At 46.2% G+C, this 22,682-nt stretch overlaps 1 protein-coding gene across 2 annotated transcripts; it reads left to right on the top strand.

The window, feature by feature from the left end:
• Nucleotides 1-6,253: 6,253 nt before the first annotated feature.
• Nphs2 (NPHS2 stomatin family member, podocin) lies at nucleotides 6,254-22,612 on the top strand. 2 transcript variants are annotated; one of them, XM_059280767.1, is made up of 8 exons: nucleotides 6,254-6,563; nucleotides 8,591-8,694; nucleotides 10,358-10,430; nucleotides 12,446-12,528; nucleotides 16,539-16,742; nucleotides 19,469-19,524; nucleotides 20,754-20,832; nucleotides 22,091-22,612. In XM_059280767.1, the coding sequence occupies exons 1-8, from the start codon at nucleotides 6,290-6,292 to the stop codon at nucleotides 22,367-22,369; spliced, it is 1,152 nt and encodes a 383-aa protein (XP_059136750.1). In that variant the 5' UTR covers nucleotides 6,254-6,289; the 3' UTR covers nucleotides 22,370-22,612. The 2 variants fall into 2 exon arrangements, with proteins under 2 accessions (XP_059136750.1, XP_059136751.1); XM_059280768.1 differs by lacking the exon at nucleotides 16,539-16,742.
• The last annotated feature ends 70 nt before the right edge of the window (nucleotides 22,613-22,682 follow it).

The following is a 22,682-nucleotide window of genomic DNA, read 5'->3' as shown; positions in this document are numbered from 1 at the left end:
ACAACAAAAATCGCTTTTGAGAGAAAGGAGTCAAACCCATGGCAAGACAAAAATAAACAAAAACCCTTTAACAACCAGCCATGAAATATAAAAACTCAGATGTGAAATGTATAGCTCATAAACCTGAAGCAACACCGTGAGTTTTCACAAGCCCTCTCCTGCTACATTCCCTACAGTAACCCCAAAGCTCAGCTTGTAGGGAAGAGCCTTCCCAATCATTGCCCGTGGCTGGTGTGAAGTCGCAGCTGGGCCGGGCCAATTATTAGTATGCTTACTCAAGGACCATCTCAAGCTCCCTAAGGGGTGTCATTCCCCCCGTGCAACTCAGTATCAACTGGAATCTCTCAGCCACTCTTTGGGAACCAAAGGTCTTAGGCCGCCATGCAGGAGCGACCCGGAGAAGCGGGAACCGACCGACCGACGGCAGGCCGTCCCACCTCCTCGCTCGTCGGGCAGGGGTCCCTCACCGCCCCAGCTGGTCCTCCCGTCTGCCCCTACGGCCTTCCGGTGACCTGAGACGGGAAGGCGTGCTGAGGGCGGCGGTAACGCATCCCATCCTCTGCGGCCCGCCACTACCTGTCCGCGGCTCGCTCGCCCGCCCGCACCCGCGCTGCCGTTGCGCGCCGCCCCAGTCCGGGATGCTCCGGGAGCGCCGCGGGGAAGCCGAGCCGGCCAGGGGGTCGCGCGCCTGCGCACCACGGGCCGTCGGGTCCCGAGCGCCGCGTTCCACGCGGGAGGGCGCGGCCGGTGTGACGGTTAGCGGAGGTCGCCGCCGTGCGGGTGTGGCCGAGGCCCGTCTCCCCCTCCGGGGCGGCGCTGCGGGCTGCCGCGCTCACCTCCTCGAAAGCGGTGGGAAGACGCAGGGGTCGCCGCTGGACCGCGCCCGCACCCGCGCGAGGCAGGGTCGTCCCGCCCCCCGGCACCCGCGGAAGGACGGAACCGCGGCGGCGGAGGCTCCTGCCGATCTGGCTAAGCCAGGGTAGGTGGCCCCGTCGTCACACCTAAAGATGTGCTCGGTCCGTAGGTCTGCGGTCATTTGAAGGAAAATTAAGAGCGAGTCTGGTTCTGGCTTGAGAATCACTGATGAGCTGGATGAGACTTTGGACGCCAAGAAGAGAGGAATGGATGGGCGGGAAGGCTTTTGGAATGAGTAAAGAACATTCCCGGTGCAATGGAAGTAAGAGAACTGGGAGACCAAGGAAGATAATTTTATGTGGACAGATCTGTTGGATTTGTAGAATAAACCAAATTGACCGACTCCTCAAAAACTAGCAAGCAGAAACTCAGGGTCTGCATAGCTTTCCCTTAACAATATGCAATCTTAAATGGACAAACTAAAAGACAAAGAATTCAAATTAAGAGGCCGGAAGCTGGGTGGGGCACACCTAGAACTTGGGCTTTGGAGAGAGGAAAAACCCCAGTTGGCGATCAGAAGGGTTGCATAAAGGGGGTGTGAAAGGGAAGCGCGCGCGCACACACACACCCCTTCTGCCCAAAGCCCATAAATGAATATTCCAAGAGAACAAAATGTTCCATCAATGAACAAAGAATATTAAAGAAGTTCTTAAAAACAGAAACTAGAAAACATATATTCGGCTTACAGTAGAGGAGTGGCTGGTAAGTAAATTAACAGAAAAGAAAATTCTAAGATGAAATATGGACCCAAATAATCGCAACATTTCGATGACGAGTTTTGGAACATATCTTATTATAAGAAGTCCTCAGAATAACAAAACAAAAATCCCTTTTTAAGACAAAACCTAGGTGAAAAGGAATCAAAGATTTTAGGTAGAAACAGCTATAAGTCAATGGAAATTAGACTGCCATTCAAGCCCAAGCTCAATGTTTGCCATTGTCGTGTAACAAAACTTTTCCTGAGGAGATGCAACACTCACGCCTACTCATCCCACATAGGAAGCCCACGGCAGACCAAAGTACAAGTACAACCGCCACCCAAGTCCAGCTTGGTGACCAGTGAGTTTTATTGGAGTTTCCTACAGGAAGATGGGTGAAGAGTCACAGGAGCAGAGATGACTCAAAGACACCTGCACCACCAAGCCTATGCCAGCACAGGGGAGCCTGGGGCACACTGCACAGCCTGCAGGCAGCTCAAGTCCAGAGTGTGTCCTTTCCAGGTGTCTCAGTTGCTCTAAACCCCTTGCAGGCAATGGTGGTTTCTGCTCCTCCCAGACAAGCCGGGCTGATGTCAGTCTTTGCAGCTCTGCTTAGCAAGAGCAGATGGACTCTCAGCGTTTATGGACTCTGGCAGAGAAGGGGGTGGGGCCCGATGTATCTGGTCAGTTTCAGGGACTTCTTGAAGCTGTTTTCCTTCCTGTTTACCCGTAGGCTGGAATGTTTCAAGCTTGGAGGGATTTATTTTAAAGGCTGTGGATCTGGAGTTAGTGCTCAGAACCCAGTCGTTAAGTCTTGTCTTTGTAGGATGTAAACAGACTCTATTCTCAAAACATAAAGCCTGTGTTTTGCTAGTTTTTGTTGGCACACACACACACACACACACACACACACACACACACACACACACACGTACGTATGTATAACGTATAAATGAGTTGTTTGTAGAGTTCATTCCTTGAGCCCTACATTTAACTAGCACCAAAGAAGTGTGTAGGCCAGACCTCCATTTGTTTTTCCTCTGTGTTATGAAGACCAGTAGCCTATTTGTCTGGTAATTAAGTGCCTCCACCTGGTCTACTCCCAGCACTGCTTCCAATCTGGGAGTTAATTTCAATTACAGCTGCCCCTACAAGTATTCTTTCCTTAGGAAAGTCAGAAAAAGCTAGGGGAGCTCTTTGACAGTGCTGAGGATTGAACCCAGGGCCTTTGTGCATGCTGGGCAAGCATGGTACTCTGAGCTACAATCTCAGCTTTAGAGAAACTTTCTAAGAGCATAGTGAAGGACTGGTGATTGAAAGATCAGGATAGAATCAATACATTATGATAAGTATTAATATCCCCCCCCCCCCGTAGTGTGTAACTCTGCTGATGATGCAGTAAGTCAGATCAGGCCAAATTAAACCAAATTAAAGTATTCCCGGGTGGTCCAGGGAGAGAGGGGAAACCATAGACCTTAAACACCCTGTAGGCTGTCCTGAGGAGCTCCGGGGGAAGAGCCACTACTTGGAGGCCTTTCTTTGGGCGGGGTCTGGAGAGGGCAGTTCCAGGGGAGGAGCTGCCACTTGGTGTGCTTAGGTGGGGTTTGGAATACTGCCCCCCCCCCACGCGTGCTGGAGATCCCCAACAATTATTCCTACCTCCCAAGCTTTTGAACATTAAAGCCCAATTTGGGCCATTTGATAGCGAGTTCAAGTCTGTTGCCATAGAAATTCCTCTGACTCCATCTTAGACGTCTTAATCTACTATTACCCCACCACTGGAAAACAAGTATGCTCCAGCCCCATTAAAAAATGTACGTTTTCACACATAAACCTCCTCAGCTCCAGCCCAGGCCTCTGCAAGCCTCCCCATGTCTTTCCTTCATGTGTGTGTTCCCTTCCCCTTCGTTCTATTCCCGTAGCACTGGTTGGACCACAACTTGGCTCATTGGCTATCATTATACAGTTTCATTTCCATCTCCTTATAGACTCCTATAACATAAAATTATGTTCTGATTCTTTTTATCTTAGAGCAAGCCAAGGAGGGAACCCTTGACATACATCCTTCTCTTCTCGTTCACAGCCAAATCCTTGAATAAACAGTCCACATTAGATTTTTTTTTTACTGTTTCTTTCACCATTCACCACTTGGTATAAAGCATTCTGCCCTTTGCTCACTGAGGAACGTGTTAAAAATGCAGAGTCTCGGGCTCTAACCCAGCTGCACTGAATCAAAGAGAGGAAGCTGGCTTTGGGAGTGATTTAACAAACCGTCTTCTAGGAGGTGGGTCCACCAAAGAAGCTGCAATTATGACCAACTGTGCTGAGCAGTGGTGGCGCTAGCCTTTAAATCTCAGCACTCAGGAGGCGGAGACAGGCAGATCTCTGAGTTCGAGACCAGCCTGGTCTACAAAGTGAGTTCCAGGACAGCCAGAACTACACAGAGAAACTCTGTCTAAAAAAAAGACCAACTGCTCAGCTTCTAAGTCTCCCCTCAAGTCTCTTGTCAAATCCCATAATCTCAAGGGTTGCCAGGTGCTTATATCGCTTTACATACAACAGATACAGAGAATCATCTGGTTATCTTTCCTCGGAAGTATTTCCTAAGGCCACACATCCAATCTGCACCCTTGGATCAGGCTTTCATCTGCATCACTTCCCTGGACACTGCTGTTCTCCCATAGTTGGTCAATCTGACATCTGAAATTTGGGAAAGTCAAATTTAACACATCTTTGTAGCTGCCAGATCCCAAACGGTAACATCTGAACGTCTATCTTTTATGTTAGAAATTTTTTTATGTTTCATGAAATAATCTGTAGAGATATATGTCCACCCCTTCCTTTCTTTGGATATCAAATTTGAAGGTACTAAATGGGAATAAGTATAATGTCTTACAACCTTTCCAGCTCTTTCATCTTGCACTCAAGTCAACCATGAGCTGCTCCTCCTCCTAGCCGCCCTATTCCTATGGACGTCAGCCTCAACAAAGAAGGAGTAAAGTATTAAAAGCTTATGAGTACGTAGAATAGTTCCAAGAAAGGTATGAGCAGCATTTTCAATTAAAAAGGAATCTGAAGGAAAACATCAGCCCCGTTATAACCGCAGAGGAGGTCAGCCAGCAGCACTGGCTGCTGACTCTGCACTGCCCTCCACAACCCTCCACCTTCCAGAATGCTAAGTCGGCCGTTTATCAGGGACCATCATGCATTTTTCTTCAGATACTTTCATCATTGGTAACCCCAACCAATGAGTAAACAGACGCTTATATTGCTTTAGATACGGACAAGGAGATCATAATGCTTTTCCCTCTGTGAATCAAAGGCAGCTTCAGAACTTTTCTCTGTGTGCTGTTCTAGACAGGAAGTGCTAACTGAGCCAGACTTTTGAAATATTTGCCCTCTCAAGTAATTTATGCAAGAATTATTGTCAAGGGCTGGAGAGATGTCTCAGCAGTTAAGAGCATGGCTGCTCTTCCAGAGGACCCGGGTTCAATTCTCAGCATCCATATGGCAGTTCACAGTTGTTTATAACTTCTGTTCCAGGGATCCAGTGCCCTTTTCTGGCCTCTACAGGCACCAGGCATGCCCAAGGTACACAGACATCTATGCGGGCAAAACACCCATACATAAAATAATTTTTAAAATATTTTAAAAATAAGCCTCAGAGGTTCATTTAATTTCATGTTACTTGGTTACTAAATATTTATTGTATTCCCATGGATATCTAAAACACATGAAAAGAAAACAATAGTTTTCAAGGTTAATTTATTTCAGGTTCTCATTACTGCAGTTTTTTATAATTTTGGTTTTTCAAGATAGGGTTTCTCTGTGTAGCCCTGGCTGTCCTGGAACTCACTCAAGTAGACCAGGCTGGCCTCAAACTTGGAGATTCACCCGCCTCTGCCTCCCAAATGCTGGGATCAAAGGTGTACACCACCACTGCCCAGCTACTCAAGTTTTCTAAAAAAGTTTTTGAGGGGAAAAAAGGTATGTGTGAAATCAATATTGAAAACTAAATAAATGAACATTTCTATCAACATGGGCTAATTCTATTGGAGTAGAATTGTGAACTTTGCTTTAAAAGTTATAGAGACACAAAAAAAAAAGTTATAGAGACACTTCTATTTCAGACAGAAACAGAGGAATACAAAAAAATCTACAGCCGTGTCACGTTCCCCAGAAAAGGATGAGACAGCTCCTGGGTTTGCTACTGGAAGCAGTTTGGCCACTGAACTTTGAAAACCTCTAACTCCAGCCTTCAAGAAAGCATGGGAACGGGACCTTTCTAAACACAGAAATTAAAGCAGATCCCCTACTACCACGTGTCCTATTTCATGCTGCTGTTAACCAGCAAAGCAGAACTACCTTCCTTTTTTAGTTCGCAGACCTGGTCCTCGAAGCTACCGGGTGCGGAGGTACCGGAGACTCTCTCACCCAGGTCCTCTGAGCGCATCCCACCCTGTCTTGGAGATCCAGGGGCTCTGTCCAGACCCTCAAAGGAACAGCAGTTGGGTTTAGTTTGGGGGAGGATGGAAGGGGGTGGTCACCCAGGCCCCGCCCCTCGCCCCTCCCTCTCGGCAGCTCGGTCCTACTTAGGGTCCCGGGGTCGCTCCCCAGCGGCTCAGAAAGCTCAAGCTGCCACTCTGCAGGGACGGGGCTGCACTGCCGCGCTGAGAATGGACAGCAGGGCGCGGAGCTCTTCCAGAGAGGCCCACGGGCGAGGTGGCAGGTCCTCTTCCAGGGAGGACAAGAGGGCGAAGGCCGGGAGGGGCAGCGGAGGCCGCACGCGCCCGGAGGCTGGGTCAGAGCGGCGGAGCTCCGGGCGAACCCAGACCCGGGGAGAGCCCCGAGCCCCCGCCGCCACCGTGGTGGACGTGGACGAGGTTCGGGGCTCCGGTGAGGAGGGCACCGAAGTGGTGGCGCTGCTGGAGAGCGAGCGACCCGAGGAAGGTACAGAGGGGCAGCCCCGACCAGAGGAGGGTGTTGAGGGGCAGGTGAGATATGTCAGGCAAATGGGGTGAGTTGTCCCACTGTGACAAGTCAGATAGACTGCGTCCGAGATTCCAGTTCCAGGGAAAAGAAAAGCATGAGTTAAGGCAGTTACTACTGAGTGGTGGAGACCAAAGTGCATCCATCAGACAAAATACAAAAAGCAACATCCGCTAAATAGTTTGTCCCTTTTTGCCCAATGGATGGGAGGTGGAAGAGAGAGTGGTTCAGGACGGGCCCAGTCAACGTGCAAAGGAACCACAGCGTTGGCTTTGTGGTCATGGAAGGACCTGTGGACACAGTATGATGGCTCTGAGCAACAACCGTGTGGCTCGTCTCTCATCCTCGCCCATCTGTCTTACCCAAGAGTATTGTAACTTTTCTTTGGACCGGCCTCCCCCGCCCCACCCCCTAACCGCAAAGGCAGCAAAGCCCACTCAAGAGCTAGACCTGAATTTTTCAGCCTAGCCACTCGCCCGCAGTGTGACCACAGAAAGAGCCTTCGCTATCGGCCATGTGACCACAGCGTATGCTCATAGGGTAGATGTGAGAATGAAATAAGCCTTCCAATGCATCTTGCGCAATGTCAGCTAAATCCTTCAAGCTAAAGGAGAACGCCACCATGTCACAGGGGAGGATGCAAACAAAGGTGTCCCTTTCACCTCCCTGGGTGCCACAACTCTTAGGAGAAATGTATCTACTTCCAGTCCTTTTCATGGCAAATGTAAGAAAAAGGTCGTTGTGCTCGAATTAAAGGATAGCAGATGCTTGACGGAAGTAAGAAACAGCATGTTACATTGCTGTCTGCTGGCCACGTGGAGATTTAGCATATCCTATTACCAGCAATGCAATACATGCTAGATCATAGAGAGCTACTATTTGTGGAAGCCTCGTGCAGCTGGGCTATAGTGTAAATGGACCACGCTCAGACTTTTTGCCTAAGTGATAACCTTCTGATCCTTAGGAGGGTGGTTGGGTTCAAGGCTATAGAGATGCAAGTTAGTTTGTGCCAGATCACATCAAGGAAGTAAGTAAGGGAGGGAGCCCCATTTGTGGAGTCCTTTCTATGTGGCAGGCACAGACTGAGTTTTTTGTTTTTGAATTATTTAGTTACATACCATCACAGATGAGGAAAAAATGCTTTGAGAAATTAAATAGCTTGCTTGTATTGGGCGGAACTTTCTAGAGGAACAGAATCAACAGAGTTGGGTTGTAGGGGGTTGGCCTACATGATGGTCCGGGTAGAAAAGCAGAAAATCAGGTTTCCATTCCAGACAGTGGAACACCTTAACTGTCACAATCCAGCCCTGAAAGCCCAGGCATTCTCTGAAGAGTCTTTGGTGTTGAGTCAAAGCACCGTGGATGTGGGAGCGCCCCAGTTCCATATCACCTTTTTACAGACGCAAGCCAGATTATGCCAAATAGGTGATTTCCAAGGACCGAGGAACACCTCACTCCAATAGAGAGACTCTAATGGAAAAATCTCAGACATGAAGGCAGGCAGGACCAGGGACTTCTAGACACTTCACACAGTAAAACCTGGGATGTGTCAAGCATGAACTGGCATCTTTATATGTGTATGCCATTCACCTTTGTACCAGATATATCAGCTAGAGCTCATGGGCTAGCTATTATGGGACAGTAATTAGTCAACCTCCCATTATATAGGTGAGGAAATTAGGCTTTAAAGAGGTCCTGTGCCCTGCTTAAAAGTCATCAATGAACATGATTGGAACCAACTGGCCCCCCTGGCCTCCTGGTCCCCCAAGTCTCCCTGCCTGTCCAGAAGTTTATTCCACCTTCCATTGGCCCACATGTCCATCACACAGACAATACCCCAGACCTGGGAACTCTGGTCATTCTGTTACCTGGCTCATACCAATTTTTCCAGACATGTCTCCAAACTGTTCTGACTCCAGTGCTAAGCACTAGACTGACAGATACTGCTCAGTAAAGATGGTGATGTTTTAATCTAATTGTTTTCCTAGGTATCAAGTCCTCTAGGCTAGGGGCCTGTGAGTGGCTGCTTGTCCTCTCCTCCCTGCTCTTCATCATCATAACTTTCCCTTTCTCCATCTGGTTCTGCATAAAGGTGAGTGTCTACAAGAGCTGAGTTCTGTTGTCTGTCATAGAACATACTAGGCCTGCCTGCCTTCCAGAAGAGCGCTGCTTCCTTCAAGACCTGGCTCAATGTAACCATGAAGCTTCCTTTATTCTCCCGACCTATAGGTCTTCTGTCATGGCTAGAACAATATGTTAGCAAATCGTGGGTGTGTGTGTGTGTGTGTGTGTGTGTGTGTGTGTGTGTGTGTGTAAGGATGACATGGATGGATGGATGGGTGGATGGATGGATATATGTCCCTGTTAGCCTGAGAGACCCTTAAGAAGCCACATCTAGTTCATCCATGCTCAGTGACACAAAGAGCATCCCAGAATGGATCATCCACATTGACACTACAAGCAAAACGTCTCGGGCAACTTCCACAGACCAGGAGAGACAATTATCTTTGGTCCCCAAGTGTTTTAATTATACTAATCCAGAAGTAAATGAAGACCTGGGTAGTTCAGGAAGCACATGCTGCGATGTAATTAGAAGCTCAGGACATTTAGAGAAGAGAGAACAGGAATAGGCAGAGGCAGGCAGATCTCTGTGAGTTCGAGGCCAGCCTGGTCTACAGAGTAGGTTTCAGGACAGCCAGAGCTGTTTACACAAAGAAACCCTGTCTCAAAAAAAAAAAAAAAAAGGAAAAGTAAGAAATAAAGGAATGAAGGAAGGAAGGAAGGAAGGAAGGAAAGAAAGAAAGAAAGAGGCAGGGGACATCTTTGATGACATAGTTTGACACTTGGGACAGATGAAGTGGGAGAGTTGGACAGAACGAACGCTAGACTGTGTGTGGTCCCACTCTCAAATAGCCTCAGCCCACTTGAAAGGGAACCCCAGAGCAAGGTTGGCTTCATGGTGGGTAAAAATGGTCAGGCCCCGGCACTCCTGCCGTTCAGTTTTCTCCGTTGGCTGGAGCTGGCAGGGATGAGGGATGCGGTGGCTGGACGCTACAGACACAGTTAGTGCTGGTGCTGGTCCTTTTCCTCCCAGCGTACAGCATACAGTGGCTTTCCCAACCCCTTCTCCCACTCTTCCCACTAGACTGACTGCACGGGATTGTATCCCAGGATTTTTTTGCATCTGTTTAAATTTTCACATGGTAGCTAATCTTTATTCTATATTGATAGGATGTTAAATCCCACTTGGGGGCCACAGTGATAGTTCAGTTGATAAGGTGCGGAAAGGGCTTCACCTATTGGGCAGCTCTCTAGCTCCTACCTGCCCCCCATTTGAGACAGAGTCTATGTAACATCAGCTGTCCTGGAGTATGCTATGTAGACCACAGGTGATCCTCCTGCCTCTGCCTCCCCCAAGTGATGAGATATTGGGTATGAACCACCATGCCTGGCATTGTTCTTAGTTCTCAAAACAAAAGGTTTTTTGGTTTTTGTTTTGTTTTGTTTTGTTTTGTTTTGTTTTGTTTTGAGACAAGGTCTTACTATGTAAACCAGACTGTCTTGGAACTCACTATGTAGATCAGGCTGGCCTCAAACTCACAGAGATCCACCTGCCTCTGTCTCCCGTGTGCGACACCACACCTGGATAACAACAAAAAAAAAATTTCTGTAACCTAAAATCATTCCTATGCAAAGGCCTTTTGATTCCTTTGTTTTTCTTTGAAATCATTTCAAAGTATTGCTTTTCCCTTCAGGTTGTACAAGAGTATGAAAGAGTAATTATATTCCGACTGGGACATCTGCTCCCTGGAAGAGCCAAAGGCCCTGGTAAGAATTACCCTCCATGATTTTTAAATTCTTATCCCACCCCATGATTTGTTGATGATTTCTTTAATCCACATATAGTTATAATCCATAGCTTAGATTACATGAAGTTATTTGAGTCACTGTATCTGTATTTCCAATCTGTTCATTATAGGGCAGATTGTCCTGAAATTCTCCAGAAAGCATTACTAACAGGCCACAGGTGACTAAGAGAGGACAAGTCCAGAGAGCCCCACACCAGGGCCAGTCCAGTTGGAACGGCAAGACATCTACAGACCTAGAGCCAATGACTGGTCTGAGTACAGTGTGTGTATAGTCAGAATCCTGAGACTTCTCAGAGAAAATCTGAGCTAGTTCAGAATTGGGGATGGAGGCAGATTAGCTCATGGAAGTCAAGCAAAATTCAGCATCTAGTAACAAATAAGTCTTTAGTTGGTAGAAGAGGCATATACTGAAGCCTTCCATTGTTTTAGACTGTACACTGACTACCAGGGACTAGAGGAATAAGGTATGGTCTCTGATCTCTAGGACCTGAAAACCCAGAGGAGGTCCAACCTGAGGGGAGGGCGTATAGATAGAAATATGGTTAGTCTGAAAAACCTAGTAGTTTGGATTTGGAGATCCAAGATAGCCAAGAAGGCCTAAGAAAGAGTGAGTCCCACTACACATATACTGAGAGGCTCTGAGTTCTCAGCCATGCCTGCAAGAACAAGTTAAAAATGGAGAGCAGTCTAGGAGACACAAATCAGAGTTTCAGGGTTCTGAACCCAATAGGTAAGTCCACACAAGACAGAACCAGACTCCAGAGCTCCAGGGTACATGCCATCTTTCTATGGCCCTGGTTTTCAGGAACCTTCTCTGTTGGGGCTGAGAAAGGTCCTAGCTGGCTGCTTTCCCATACATCCTGGGCACTTGAGCTGCTACTAGTTTCCACAGGGTTGTGGCTCTTAAAGGGTGCCTGTCCTAGTCACTGTTCTATTGCTGTGAAAAGACGCCATGAGCAAGGCAACCCTTATAAAAGAAAGCATTTAGTCAGGGGCTTGCTTCCAGTTTCAGAGGTTTAGTTTATTATCATCTTACTGGGGAGCCTGACAGCATGCAGGTAGATGCTGGAGCAGTAGCTGAGAGCTACATCCAGATCTATAGGCAGAGAGAGAGAGAGAGAGAGAGAGAGAGAGAGAGAGAGAGAGAGAGAGAGAGAGCGCGCGCGCCTAGGCCTGACATGAACTTTTGAAACCTCAAAGTCCACCCCCCCAGTGACACATTTCCTCCAACAAGACCACACCTCCTAATCCTTCTAATCCTTTTAAATAGTGCCACTCCCTGGTGACTAAGCATTCAAATATATTAGCTTATGGGGGCCTTTCTTATCCAAACCACCACAGTCCCAAATCATCCACGGGGCTTTAGGAAACTTTCAACTAACCAATCTACAGATACTGCATATTGAATCTGTGTGCTGTCTGGGGTAATGAGAATTAACTGGCCAACACAAAGCTTCTGTCATGATATTGCTACTCTGATGACCCTGGGGCTCACATTTTCAGAAATAACACCCAGAAGTTGTCAGATCTAAATTGATGCACCAGTACATTCACATAGTAAAACAATTTTGCACAGTACCTAAAAGGCTCCAAGACACATTAAGGTCAATGTTCATGCATATGGTGCTGTACTTACAGAGCTTGAGTCTAGTAGAGAGACAGATTTGTAAGAGATATAGAAGGGTCAATATGATGCCTCAAGTGACTAAGTGGTCTAGTTTTCTGAAATACTCTCTGTTTATACCTGATGTGCTGAACTTAGTTTTAATAACGTAACCACCTCCCTTTTACCTTCAAAAGTGTCCACAGTTGAATAATGAGCTATATGACAGTACTTTAGTTACAATGAAGCTGCCCAATGGTCTCTGGGTAATGGAGGCTAAGAAGAGCAAAGCAGCCTGGCCCTGAGAAGACAGTCCCCAGCAGTCTTCACACGTGCTGTTCACCTGTTATTTTCTTCATGCCTTCTTGTAGGCCTCTTCTTTTTTTTGCCATGCCTGGACACCTACCACAAGGTTGACCTCCGTCTCCAGACCTTGGAGATACCTTTCCATGAGGTGAGATGCACAGTATGTTCGCTTCTTTTGACATTTCTATGGTCTACTGTCGTAACTCAATCCCGAGGCAAAGTAACTATGCTTAAAAGTAGGAAAGAGAAGCCGGGCGGTGGTGGCGCACGCCTTTAATCCCAGCACTCAGGAGGCAGAGGCAGGCGGATCTCGTGAGTTCGAGGCCAGCCTGGGCTACCAAGTGAGTTCCAGGAAAGGCGCAAAGCTACACAGAGAAACTCTGTCTCGAAAAACAAAAACAAAAACAAAAACAAAAAAAAGTAGGAAAGAGAAGCAGAGATGTGGACTACATCAGAATCAAAAGCATCATTATCAAAGTATACAGTCAACAAAGTGAAAGGTAGCCTATGTAATGGGAAAATGTATTTTCAAATCATTTATAAGAGTTTAATGTATAGGATATAGAAAGAGTTCACTCAGGTCAACAAAACCAACAAAAGCCACAACCTAATTTAAAAATGGACAAAGGAATTTATAATAGTTAATTTTATGTATCAACTAGACTAAGCCTCAGTTATTTGGCCTATATTTAGTTAAACAAATCTGGATGTTACTGTGCATGTATTTGATAGATTGGATTAGTATTTGAATCAGCAGACTTTTAATAAAGCAGTTTACCCTTGAGTAAGCTTCATTCAGTCGGTTGAAGGTTTTAAAGAACTGACTTTGGCTTAAAGAGGAGGAAATTTTCTTCCAGTAGGCAGTATATGTAAACCTCCAGGCCCGCCCACACATACGACGCCAACAAGGCCACACCTCCTAATAGTGCCACTCCCTATGGGCCAAGCATTCAAACACATACGGGCCATACCTGTTCAAACCACCACAGGTACCAAGTGCCAAGTATTGAAGAGAATGTGGAGAAGCTAGAATTCATCCATTACTGGTGGAACATAAGATGATACACAACACTGTAGGATGCAGCTATCCAACAGGGTGACTTCTCCAAAACTTAAAAACAGTATTACTGGAAGCTTGAAGTTTCAAAGAATTGAAATCAGGATCTTGGAGAAATATTTTCCCCTCAATGTTCATAAGAAAATGTAGAATCAGGAACAGGAGAGATGGCTTAATAGTAACCTGCTAATCTAGCAGAGGACCAGAGTTCTGTTCCCAGCACCTGAACTGCCCCTAACTCCAGCTCTAAGTGATCCAGTGCACTCTTCTGGCCTCTGTGGCCACCCACACAGATGTGACATACACTCACACAGACACAGACAGACAGACAGACACACACACACACACACACACACACACACAAATAAATAAATAAAAATAATCTTTTAAAAGTAGAAGCAGGGGCTGAAGAGATGGCTCAGCAGTTAAGAGTACTTACTGCTCTTCCAGAGAACCCAGGTTCAATTACCAGCCTTACATGGTGGCTCACAACTATGTGTAACTCTAGTTACAGGGGATCTAACACCCACTTCTGACCTACAAAGATACTACCTATAAATGGTATATTTGCAGGAAAAATACCCACATATATCCAGTAATAAGTTTTAAAGATTAAAAGAAATCCCCCCCCAAAAAAAAAACTTTAACTGGAAGAGCTCAGATGTCCAATGATCGCTGACTAGATAATCAAAATGTGGTATGCCTCTATGATTAAATACTGTTCATCCCTTAAGAGGAAAGATATTCTGACATGTTCTACATATAACATGGATGAACTTTGAGGACATTATGCTAAGTGGGAATGTCAAATCAAAAATTCAAATAGTTTCATAATCTACATCCAGTAACTAGGTAACTTAATTTTCCTAGAGTATCCCAATTCACAGGGACAGAAAGGATGCTGGGACTCTAGGGAAGTGGGTGGGCAATAATGATTTGATTTCAGTTTTGTAAAATGAAAGGCATCCCAGAGGTTGATTGATTCGCTAAACTCTATACTATGGATGGTATATAACATGACAAAATTGTACACTAGAGGTGGCATATTTTATGTTATATCTTTTACCACAATTTAAAAATTTAGAAAATACAAAGTAAAGACAACATCCATATTTCTCTAGCAGAGATTTGGGTTAATAAGTCCTTCCCAGTCTCTTACCTTTTCAAAGTTCTGTCCCATTCTATTTTGGTAAATATAAATGGTTTCCTTTCAAAGATGCTTACTTTTGATAATAACATTTACCAAAAGGAAAAGAACAAAACAAGTCTTGAGGAGGTGTTTGGATGCTGCTATATTATCCATGAAGCTCAAACACGGAAGCAGCCCACGTGACTGTCAGCAGAAAGTTCATAAGCAAAACGTCAGCTCTACACAGAGAGAGACTTACTCAGACTCAGGGGACATTCTGACGCGTGCTACAACATAGATGAGTTTGGAGGTCATTGTGCTAAATGAAATAAGTATAAATAACAAAGGACAAATTCTGTGTGATTTCATATTTGTGAAGTGCTTAGAATCATCAAAATTATAAAGACAGTATAGTGGTGGTCTTTAAGAGCAGGGGGATGAGGTGGGGAGTTAAATAGGTACAGAATTTCCAGATTACAAGACAGATTCACAGAGATGAATGGTTATACAGCATTATCAATGCACTCATTAAAAGGTTTGCATATGTGCATTTTAACACAATAAAGCACTGGTAAATACTTCTCCCTAATACTACTACCCATAGGTACTTACTGGTATTTTGGAGTATAATCTTCTAGACTTTTCTATGTACATGACTACCTTTATAAATTACCTATATATTATATGCTATTTTGTAGCCAGTTCACTTTTTATCCAACAATATACTGAAATCACCTTTTCATATATTAGCTTGTTGCTGCTGCTGTATATGGGACACACCACATTTTATTGTATGAATGTACCATGGTTTATTCAACCAGTTACATATTGGCAATTATTTCCAATGTGTGATTCCAGTAAGCAGTACTGTGAATAGCAATTCTTATATCTAACGCCTTAAATACATCCCTTTGATAGATGTCTATGGATGGAGTCTTAGTTATGGTTTTTATTACTGTGATAAACACCATAACCAAAAGCACCTTGGAAGGGAAAGAGTTATAGCTGAGGGAAGTCATGATGGGAAGTCAGGGCAGGAACTTGGGAGGACCACTGCTTACTGGCTTGTTCCTCCCAGCTTGTTCTGTTTTCTTATACAGGACCACCTTCCCAGGGGTGGCACCACCCACAATGGGCTGAGCCCTCCCACATCAATCATCTCTCAAGAAAATGAATCACTTTGGCTTGCCTACAGGCCAGTCCTATGGAGGCATTTTCTCCATTAAGATTCCTTCTTCCCAGATGATCCTAGCTTGTGTCAAGCTGACATAAAAACTACCAGAACAGATGGGCTTTTGATGGAGAGCCCCAGATTGCCCTCTAACATCACTCCAGTAAGTGTATGTGAGAGTACTTATGTCTTAGAACACGACTCTCTTCCAGGAGACCCACTGGGCATCTGTTTAGGAAGGCCTTGACATAAAATCAATTGAATGTTTTCATACGAGAAAATTAGTCTTGGTTTCTTTTTTAAAAAAAGGATCTGTAACAAAATTGCTTAAATTATGAGTTCTCAGCCGGGCGGTGGTGGCGCACGCCTTTAATCCCAGCACCAGGAGGCAGAGTCAGGCGGATCCCTGTGAGTACGTGTCCAGCCTGGTCTACAGATTGAGTTCCAGGACAGCCAAGGCTACACAGAGAAACCATGTCTCAGAAAAAAAAAAATTATGAGTTCCCTGTATTTGTTCTGAGCCTGGGTTGTGTTCATGCTCTCCCCATCCCCCTCCCCCCTTCCTTCCTTCCAGAGGCAAGCATCACCAGGCCTGAGTCCTTAGTGTGCATGATAAAACCTTCATGCATTAAAAAATACGTATGTCTATTTTGAATAAAGAATCAATTCTCCCATTACTCTTTTCCTTTCCCCTACTATAGTCTTACTCCTGGAAAATGCACTTAAAAGCATTTAGTTCCCCTCGCCCACATAGGAAGGAGTCCAGGAATCTAGCCTGCATTCAAACTCTCTTCTGCTTAGGTGGTAACCAAAGATATGTTTATAATGGAGATAGACGCCATCTGCTACTACCGCATGGAAAATGCCTCTCTTCTCCTGAGCAGTCTTGCTCATGTGTCCAAAGCCATCCAGTTCCTGGTGCAAACCACCATGAAGCGCCTCTTGGCACATCGATCCCTCACTGAAATTCTCCTGGAAAGGAAGAGCATTGCCCAAGATGTGAAGGTACCAAGAAGAGTTTCATGATGAATTGGTCATGTGTTAAATTTGCCATGTGCAAGGCATTTGGCCATTCAAGATGCCATTCATTGGGGAGCGGACAGTCAATGGCATCATTAGCCCGGGGTACAGATTTGCTTCCCTCCCTTCCCCAAGGTCACACCCCAGTGACCTTAAGCACACTGTGAAATACCAGCGTAGTACAGAGTGTTGGAAGCAGCTGTAGGCAGGAAGGGTAGGACTGGGGGGAATGGGCAGGATGATTGAGGGTGATCTACTAAGATGAGGAGGCATGGTTCCCAGATGCTGAGTCTAGCTGGAGGGATGAGCATAGTGTGCCCAAAGGTAAATAATAGTAAATTCAAGTAAGACTTTAGAGTCCAGATATTACACACCCTTTCATGGTTAATTGCCATACGTATTTGGTTTGGCATTAGAGGGGGGAGTAAAAGTAAAATCTGCCACTGGAGAAATAGCTCAGTGGATAAAATGCTTGCTGTGGAAGCATGAGGTCCTCAGTCTAGACCCCCAGAAACCACGTGAACAGCTGTGTTTGGCAATGCGTGTGCCAATGTGGCCTGACATAAGAAGGCAGAGCTGGGCCGGGGAATGGAGTTCTCTAGCCGACTAGTCTAGCCAATTAATGGGTTTCCAGTTCAGTGAGAGACCTGATCTCAGGAAACAAGGAGGAGAACAATAGAGGAAGACCCTCAGTGTCAGCCTAAGGCTTTCTTATTCACAAATATGGGCACATGCGCGTGTGAGCACACACCACACACACACACACACACACACACACACACACACACAGAGCAAAACAAAAAAGAAAACTCCCTTCTAAGCAGTCTTACTGAGTCCACAGGCAGCCAGCTCTGCAGTCTCATCCACAGCCAGGGTAGATGCCTCTATTACCAAGACAGGGTGACAAGAGATATTAAGACCGAGAACAAAGTGGGGCTGTGGGCAGCTGGCCAGTCAGGTGGCAGTTACCACCAGGGACCCAGGCCAGTACTGAAGTCATAGGCACACCAAAATTGGGTTGGGGGGCTGTTAGGAAGAAAGATGTGAAACAGAGGAACCACATGAACCAAAGGCTTTATAGAACCTGAAAAAACACGCAGTGTCCAGTGTTCGTGACTTGTCCAGAGTGTTGCTAATCACTAGTGTTCGTATCTGGAGGGGAAGTGAGGAGCTGGAAAATAGAGCGAAGCAGGAAAGAGGTAAAGATGAGCGGCACACAGACGCTCCTCCACTGACATCTGAACGACTCGGCATGCTCCCACTGTTCCTTCAGCCTCATCCTTGTTCATCCCTCTCCTCTGAAGGATAAAGGCCGGGCTGCTGATAGCCAAGCTCACTTTTGTTGCAATGGGTTATAATTTAGGCATTTGTACACCTGTTTCCCCAGATTATGAATTCCATGGACTTGGCACAGTGCCGAATATTTGGATGAGTCGAGAAATGGCCCAGCTGTTGTGGCCTCACTCCCTACCACCCTGGCTCCACAGTCCAGCACCCCCACGTGCTTAGCATTCACCCTCCATGCAGCTTCCACTCCTCCGGCTTCCTCTTGAGCTGTTTCCTTTACCTGGAATTCCTGCCTTCTCTCCAGACAAACCTCGTCTGTTCCTTAAGCTGCCAGCTCGGCTCTGATGTCTTTCTCCACATGTCTTACTCACACCTGCCCCCCCCTAAGTAGTTGCTCCTCCCAGGGTTTGCAATGCACTGGGATAGTATTTAGCCACTAGGAAATGATCAGAAGGTGAGTTTGAAATGAACATGATCCACGTGAAAGGGCTCTAAGCCCTATCCCTCACCCATTTCCAGAACCCAGTTCATTTGTTCTTAGCTCCATTTCCAACTTCAGTCATGGAGGGCAGAGGGGACTAAGAAGCATGGGGAACACCAACATTGGGGAAGTGGAAGTACCCTAAAAATGTTAGTCATTTGGCAGGGTCTCAGCCCAGAGACGCTGGTTATTTAAGGAGTGAATTTGAAAACAAACTGGAAAAAAAAATGTACCATCTGTACTGGTTCCCTATTTGCTCATGTAACAAACGTTCCCAAACCTAGTGGCTCAAAACAGCACAGCTCACTGAACTCTTGTGGTCCTGAAGATCAGATTGCAGAATCAGCTTCACCAGGCTTAAGTCCAGGCATCAGCATGGAAGATTCCTTCTGGAGGCTTCGAAAGAATCCAAGACTTTGCCTCTCTCGGCATCTAGCTCCACCTGCATTCCTCTGCTGCCCCCCACACCTACGCCCCCAAACCCTCTACCCCCTCTACTTCCCACTGCTCTCACTCCCAGCTTCACAGTGCACCAGCCCCGTCCTGCCCCCTTCATTATGACACCTTCTCTTCTGGAGTCAAATCTTCTCTCAGATGAAGACACTTGTGATTATATCCTTCAAGAACCTTTGGTTTAATCACATCCTAACAGCTCTCTTGGGTACCAGTCACAGGTCTAGGGACATGAGCATCTTTGAGAGCCCATTATTCAGGTCCCTACATCCTCTTTAGATCCAGTGATTATTCAATGGTACTGTGCAAGTTCAACAACTCAGTCCCAGACACCGTGACATTAAAAAAAGCAGTGCCCTGCGAAAGGACCTGTTCTGAGGACAGAACAGTGGCCCTTGGTGTGTGGGGGGAGGGGAGTGGGGAGGTAGCGCTTGTCTTATTTCCACTGGGGAGGCAGGTCTCACTAACATCTCACCTCTTCCCTCCACAGGTTGCCTTGGACTCAGTGACCTGTATTTGGGGCATCAAAGTGGAGAGAACTGAAATGTAGGTGGGGAAATAACCAGAAAGAACAGTGTCTGAAAAAATCATTTCAAATACTGCAGCCACACTGATACTAGAGAAAAGTGACCTAACACCTCATAGCCAAGATTCAATTGCTACATCCTCCAAGCAAACTGTCCTTGTGGTTTTCAATTTTGCACTAAGCGGTCTTTTTACATAAAACTTAGCGTGTTGATCATGTTTTGGTATTAGCTCAGTGGTTTTAGTCCTGACTTCACATTTCCATCACCCCCCAAATCCTACGAGCAAGAACTCTGTAACCCCCTCCCCTAGCCCCTCGTTCTCCTTCAGCGGATATGCCTGCCATTCTGAGCAGTTCACAGAAGGGGAGTCACAGCATAAAGCTTCTGTGTGTGGCTTCCTGTCACGTGCATAATTTTTCAGGGTTCACCCCTGGTATGGCACGCATCCATACTTCATTCCATTTTATGCTTAAATAATGTTCCGTTGTATAACCATACAAAATCTTGTTTTTGCATTTCTCAGTTAACCACTTTGGGACTATGGAAAGTGCTATGATGAAATTTTACTTTTGTGTCTTCTTTTATGCAGTATACTAGAATTGTTCTTATTTGTTCGTTCCTTCTCCTCAAAATCATTCTTCTTTTATAAACTCAGATGAATTCCTCTGGTTTTGGTTTTTAGTTGTATGGCTCTTCAGAGTTGTTTTTCATTATTCAAATTTAATAGCTTGGATTTACACAAAATCTTAAGTGAGAAAGATGACCACAGATTGCGAACACAAAATATGGCCTGTGTAATTAGAGTGTCATAGCCCCGTAACCTCCGTAGTGGTCATACCTGCACTTAGGGGACTGACCCCGAACGTGCTCTTCTCTGCCTATCTTCCATGCCAGAACTCTAGGAACAGCTCTATCTGCTTGTTTAGAATTTACTATTTGGGGCTGGAGAGATAGCTCAGTGGTTTAGAGAATTGGCTACTATTCCAGAGGACCTGGGTTCAATTCCCAGCACCCACCAGTCAGCTCACAACTGTCTATAACTCCAATTGCCCTCTTCTGGCCTTCATGGGTATGTGGTGCATGAACATACATGTAGGCAAACATACCCATACACATAAACTATAAATCTTTAAATAAAAACAGGAATTTGCTGTCCATAGAGCAACAGTAGGCAGGGTCAAGTCTGTGAGAAGGCCCTGGCTGCTACCGTCAGGGCACACACCTATGTCTGTCTGTCTTCTTCTGCAGTAAGGACGTGAGGCTGCCGGCCGGGCTTCAGCACTCTCTGGCCGTGGAAGCTGAGGCACAGAGACAGGCCAAAGTGCGGGTGAGCCCTTCCTGAGCACTCCACCCTCCCACCTCTGCCCCGGAAGAGCGTCTGAGAACCCAGGGGGAGGCCTGCCGGTGGAGACCATTTCCCCTGCGCTCTTCCACACGGGTCCGGGAACTGAGCGGAATCCGGCTGTGTCCCCACCACTGTTGACAGTGTGTCCACAGGACTAGCCGTCCGGTACCTCAGCCTCTCCCCAGACTTCCTGCTAACGTCCCCCCTTCTGCTTTCATCCTCTCTCCTTAAAGTCTTCCCTTGCCATCCTCCCTCTGGCGCTGGGATTGTCCCTGGAGAACCGAGGCCCGTCATCCCTAGGATAATGAAGGGCTGAAAAGATGCAGATTCCTCTCAAGTAACTGAGTGGATGAAGAAAAGGACTCTAATCACATAGAAGAACCAATAACAAAAGACTCGAAGAGAAGGAGGGAGGGAAGGAGGAAGGTGGCCTTTTGGGGTACAGTTGCATCTAAGTCTCCAAACCAGTTAGTTACCTGTGCCCAGCATTCGGTGACATCTGTGAAACAGGCCCGAGAGCCTTCTCTTCTGAAATGCTTTCCCCTTCTTTTTTTTTTTTTTTTACCAAGTTATAATACATGTCTGTCCCCAGAACTCAGACCAACTTGTTCTCCATATGGCAAGCAAAATCCTGAGTTTTCAAGCCTACCACGCATTAACAGTACTCCTACACTTCATGTATACTTTTCATGACCTATAACAGAATCCACCTTCAGTTTTGATTGCTAGTTTAATCTGTTCCCTCAATTCACAATCCATCCGAGAGAGTCTGCGTCTAATGCCCCAAGTTTAACAATGCCTGCACGGAGCAGATGTGTGGTACTTGCTTTCTGGGTCACACTGAATGGTTAGCACTTAAAACCCTCAAGCCGGGAGGCAGAGCCAGGCGGATCTCTGTGAGTTTGAGGCCAGCCTGGGCTACCAAGTGAGTTCCAGGAAAGGCGCAAAGCTACACAGAGAAACCCTGTCTCGAAAAACCAAAAAAACAAAAAAACAAAAAAAAAAAAAAAAACCCTCATGACTCCAGGTGGTGGTGGCCCATGCCTTTAATCCCAGCACTCAGGAGGCAGAGGCAGGCGGATCTTGTGAGTTTGAGGCCAGCCTGGTCTACAGAGTGAGTTCCAGGACAGCCAGGGCTACACAGAGAGACCCTGTCTTGGAAACAAACAAACAAACAAACAAAAAACCTTATGAAGTGAAGCAGCATGATCACATTGCTTTCTTCGTATGTGTTCTACAGATGATCGCAGCAGAAGGGGAAAAGGCTGCTTCTGAGTCCCTGAGGATGGCCGCTGAGATCCTGTCGGGGACCCCAGCTGCTGTTCAGCTTCGATACCTGCACACTCTGCAGTCCTTGTCCACAGAGAAGCCGTCCACTGTGGTTCTACCTTTACCATTTGACATGCTAAACCTTCTGTCTTCTCCCAGCACCAGAACGCAGGGAAGCATCAGCTACCCACATTCTTCCAAACCTGCCGAACCGCTAAACCCCAAAAAGAAGGACTCTCCCATGTTATAGGGGTGAGTGGGCAGAAAGCGATGTGAGTCTGCCGTATAAAACTCTATCCCCGAGTGAGGCATTCGGTCCTCCTGCTCTTGTTGGGTTGCCAAATAGAAGGCCTTTTGAATGTGTGATGTCGCAAGATGGCCACGTGCATGAGAACACAGTGAAATGCCAGTGGCAGAGAAGGTATCTAACTACATCATAGTAATTACAGGAAAGAGATTTAGAATTTTGAATCTGTATGTGGCTCGATTTTGATTTCTGAAGACTTAGTTCACATATCTTCCACTGCATGTTACCTGGCTCCCTTAACAAGGTCTTTGCAGGC

The sequence above is a fragment of the Peromyscus eremicus genome, chromosome 15 (assembly GCF_949786415.1).
Source record: "Peromyscus eremicus chromosome 15, PerEre_H2_v1, whole genome shotgun sequence".
NCBI classification, from domain to species: Eukaryota; Metazoa; Chordata; class Mammalia; order Rodentia; family Cricetidae; genus Peromyscus; species Peromyscus eremicus.
Note: the sequence above shows the minus strand (reverse complement) of the source record. Positions and strands in the feature narration are given on the sequence as shown.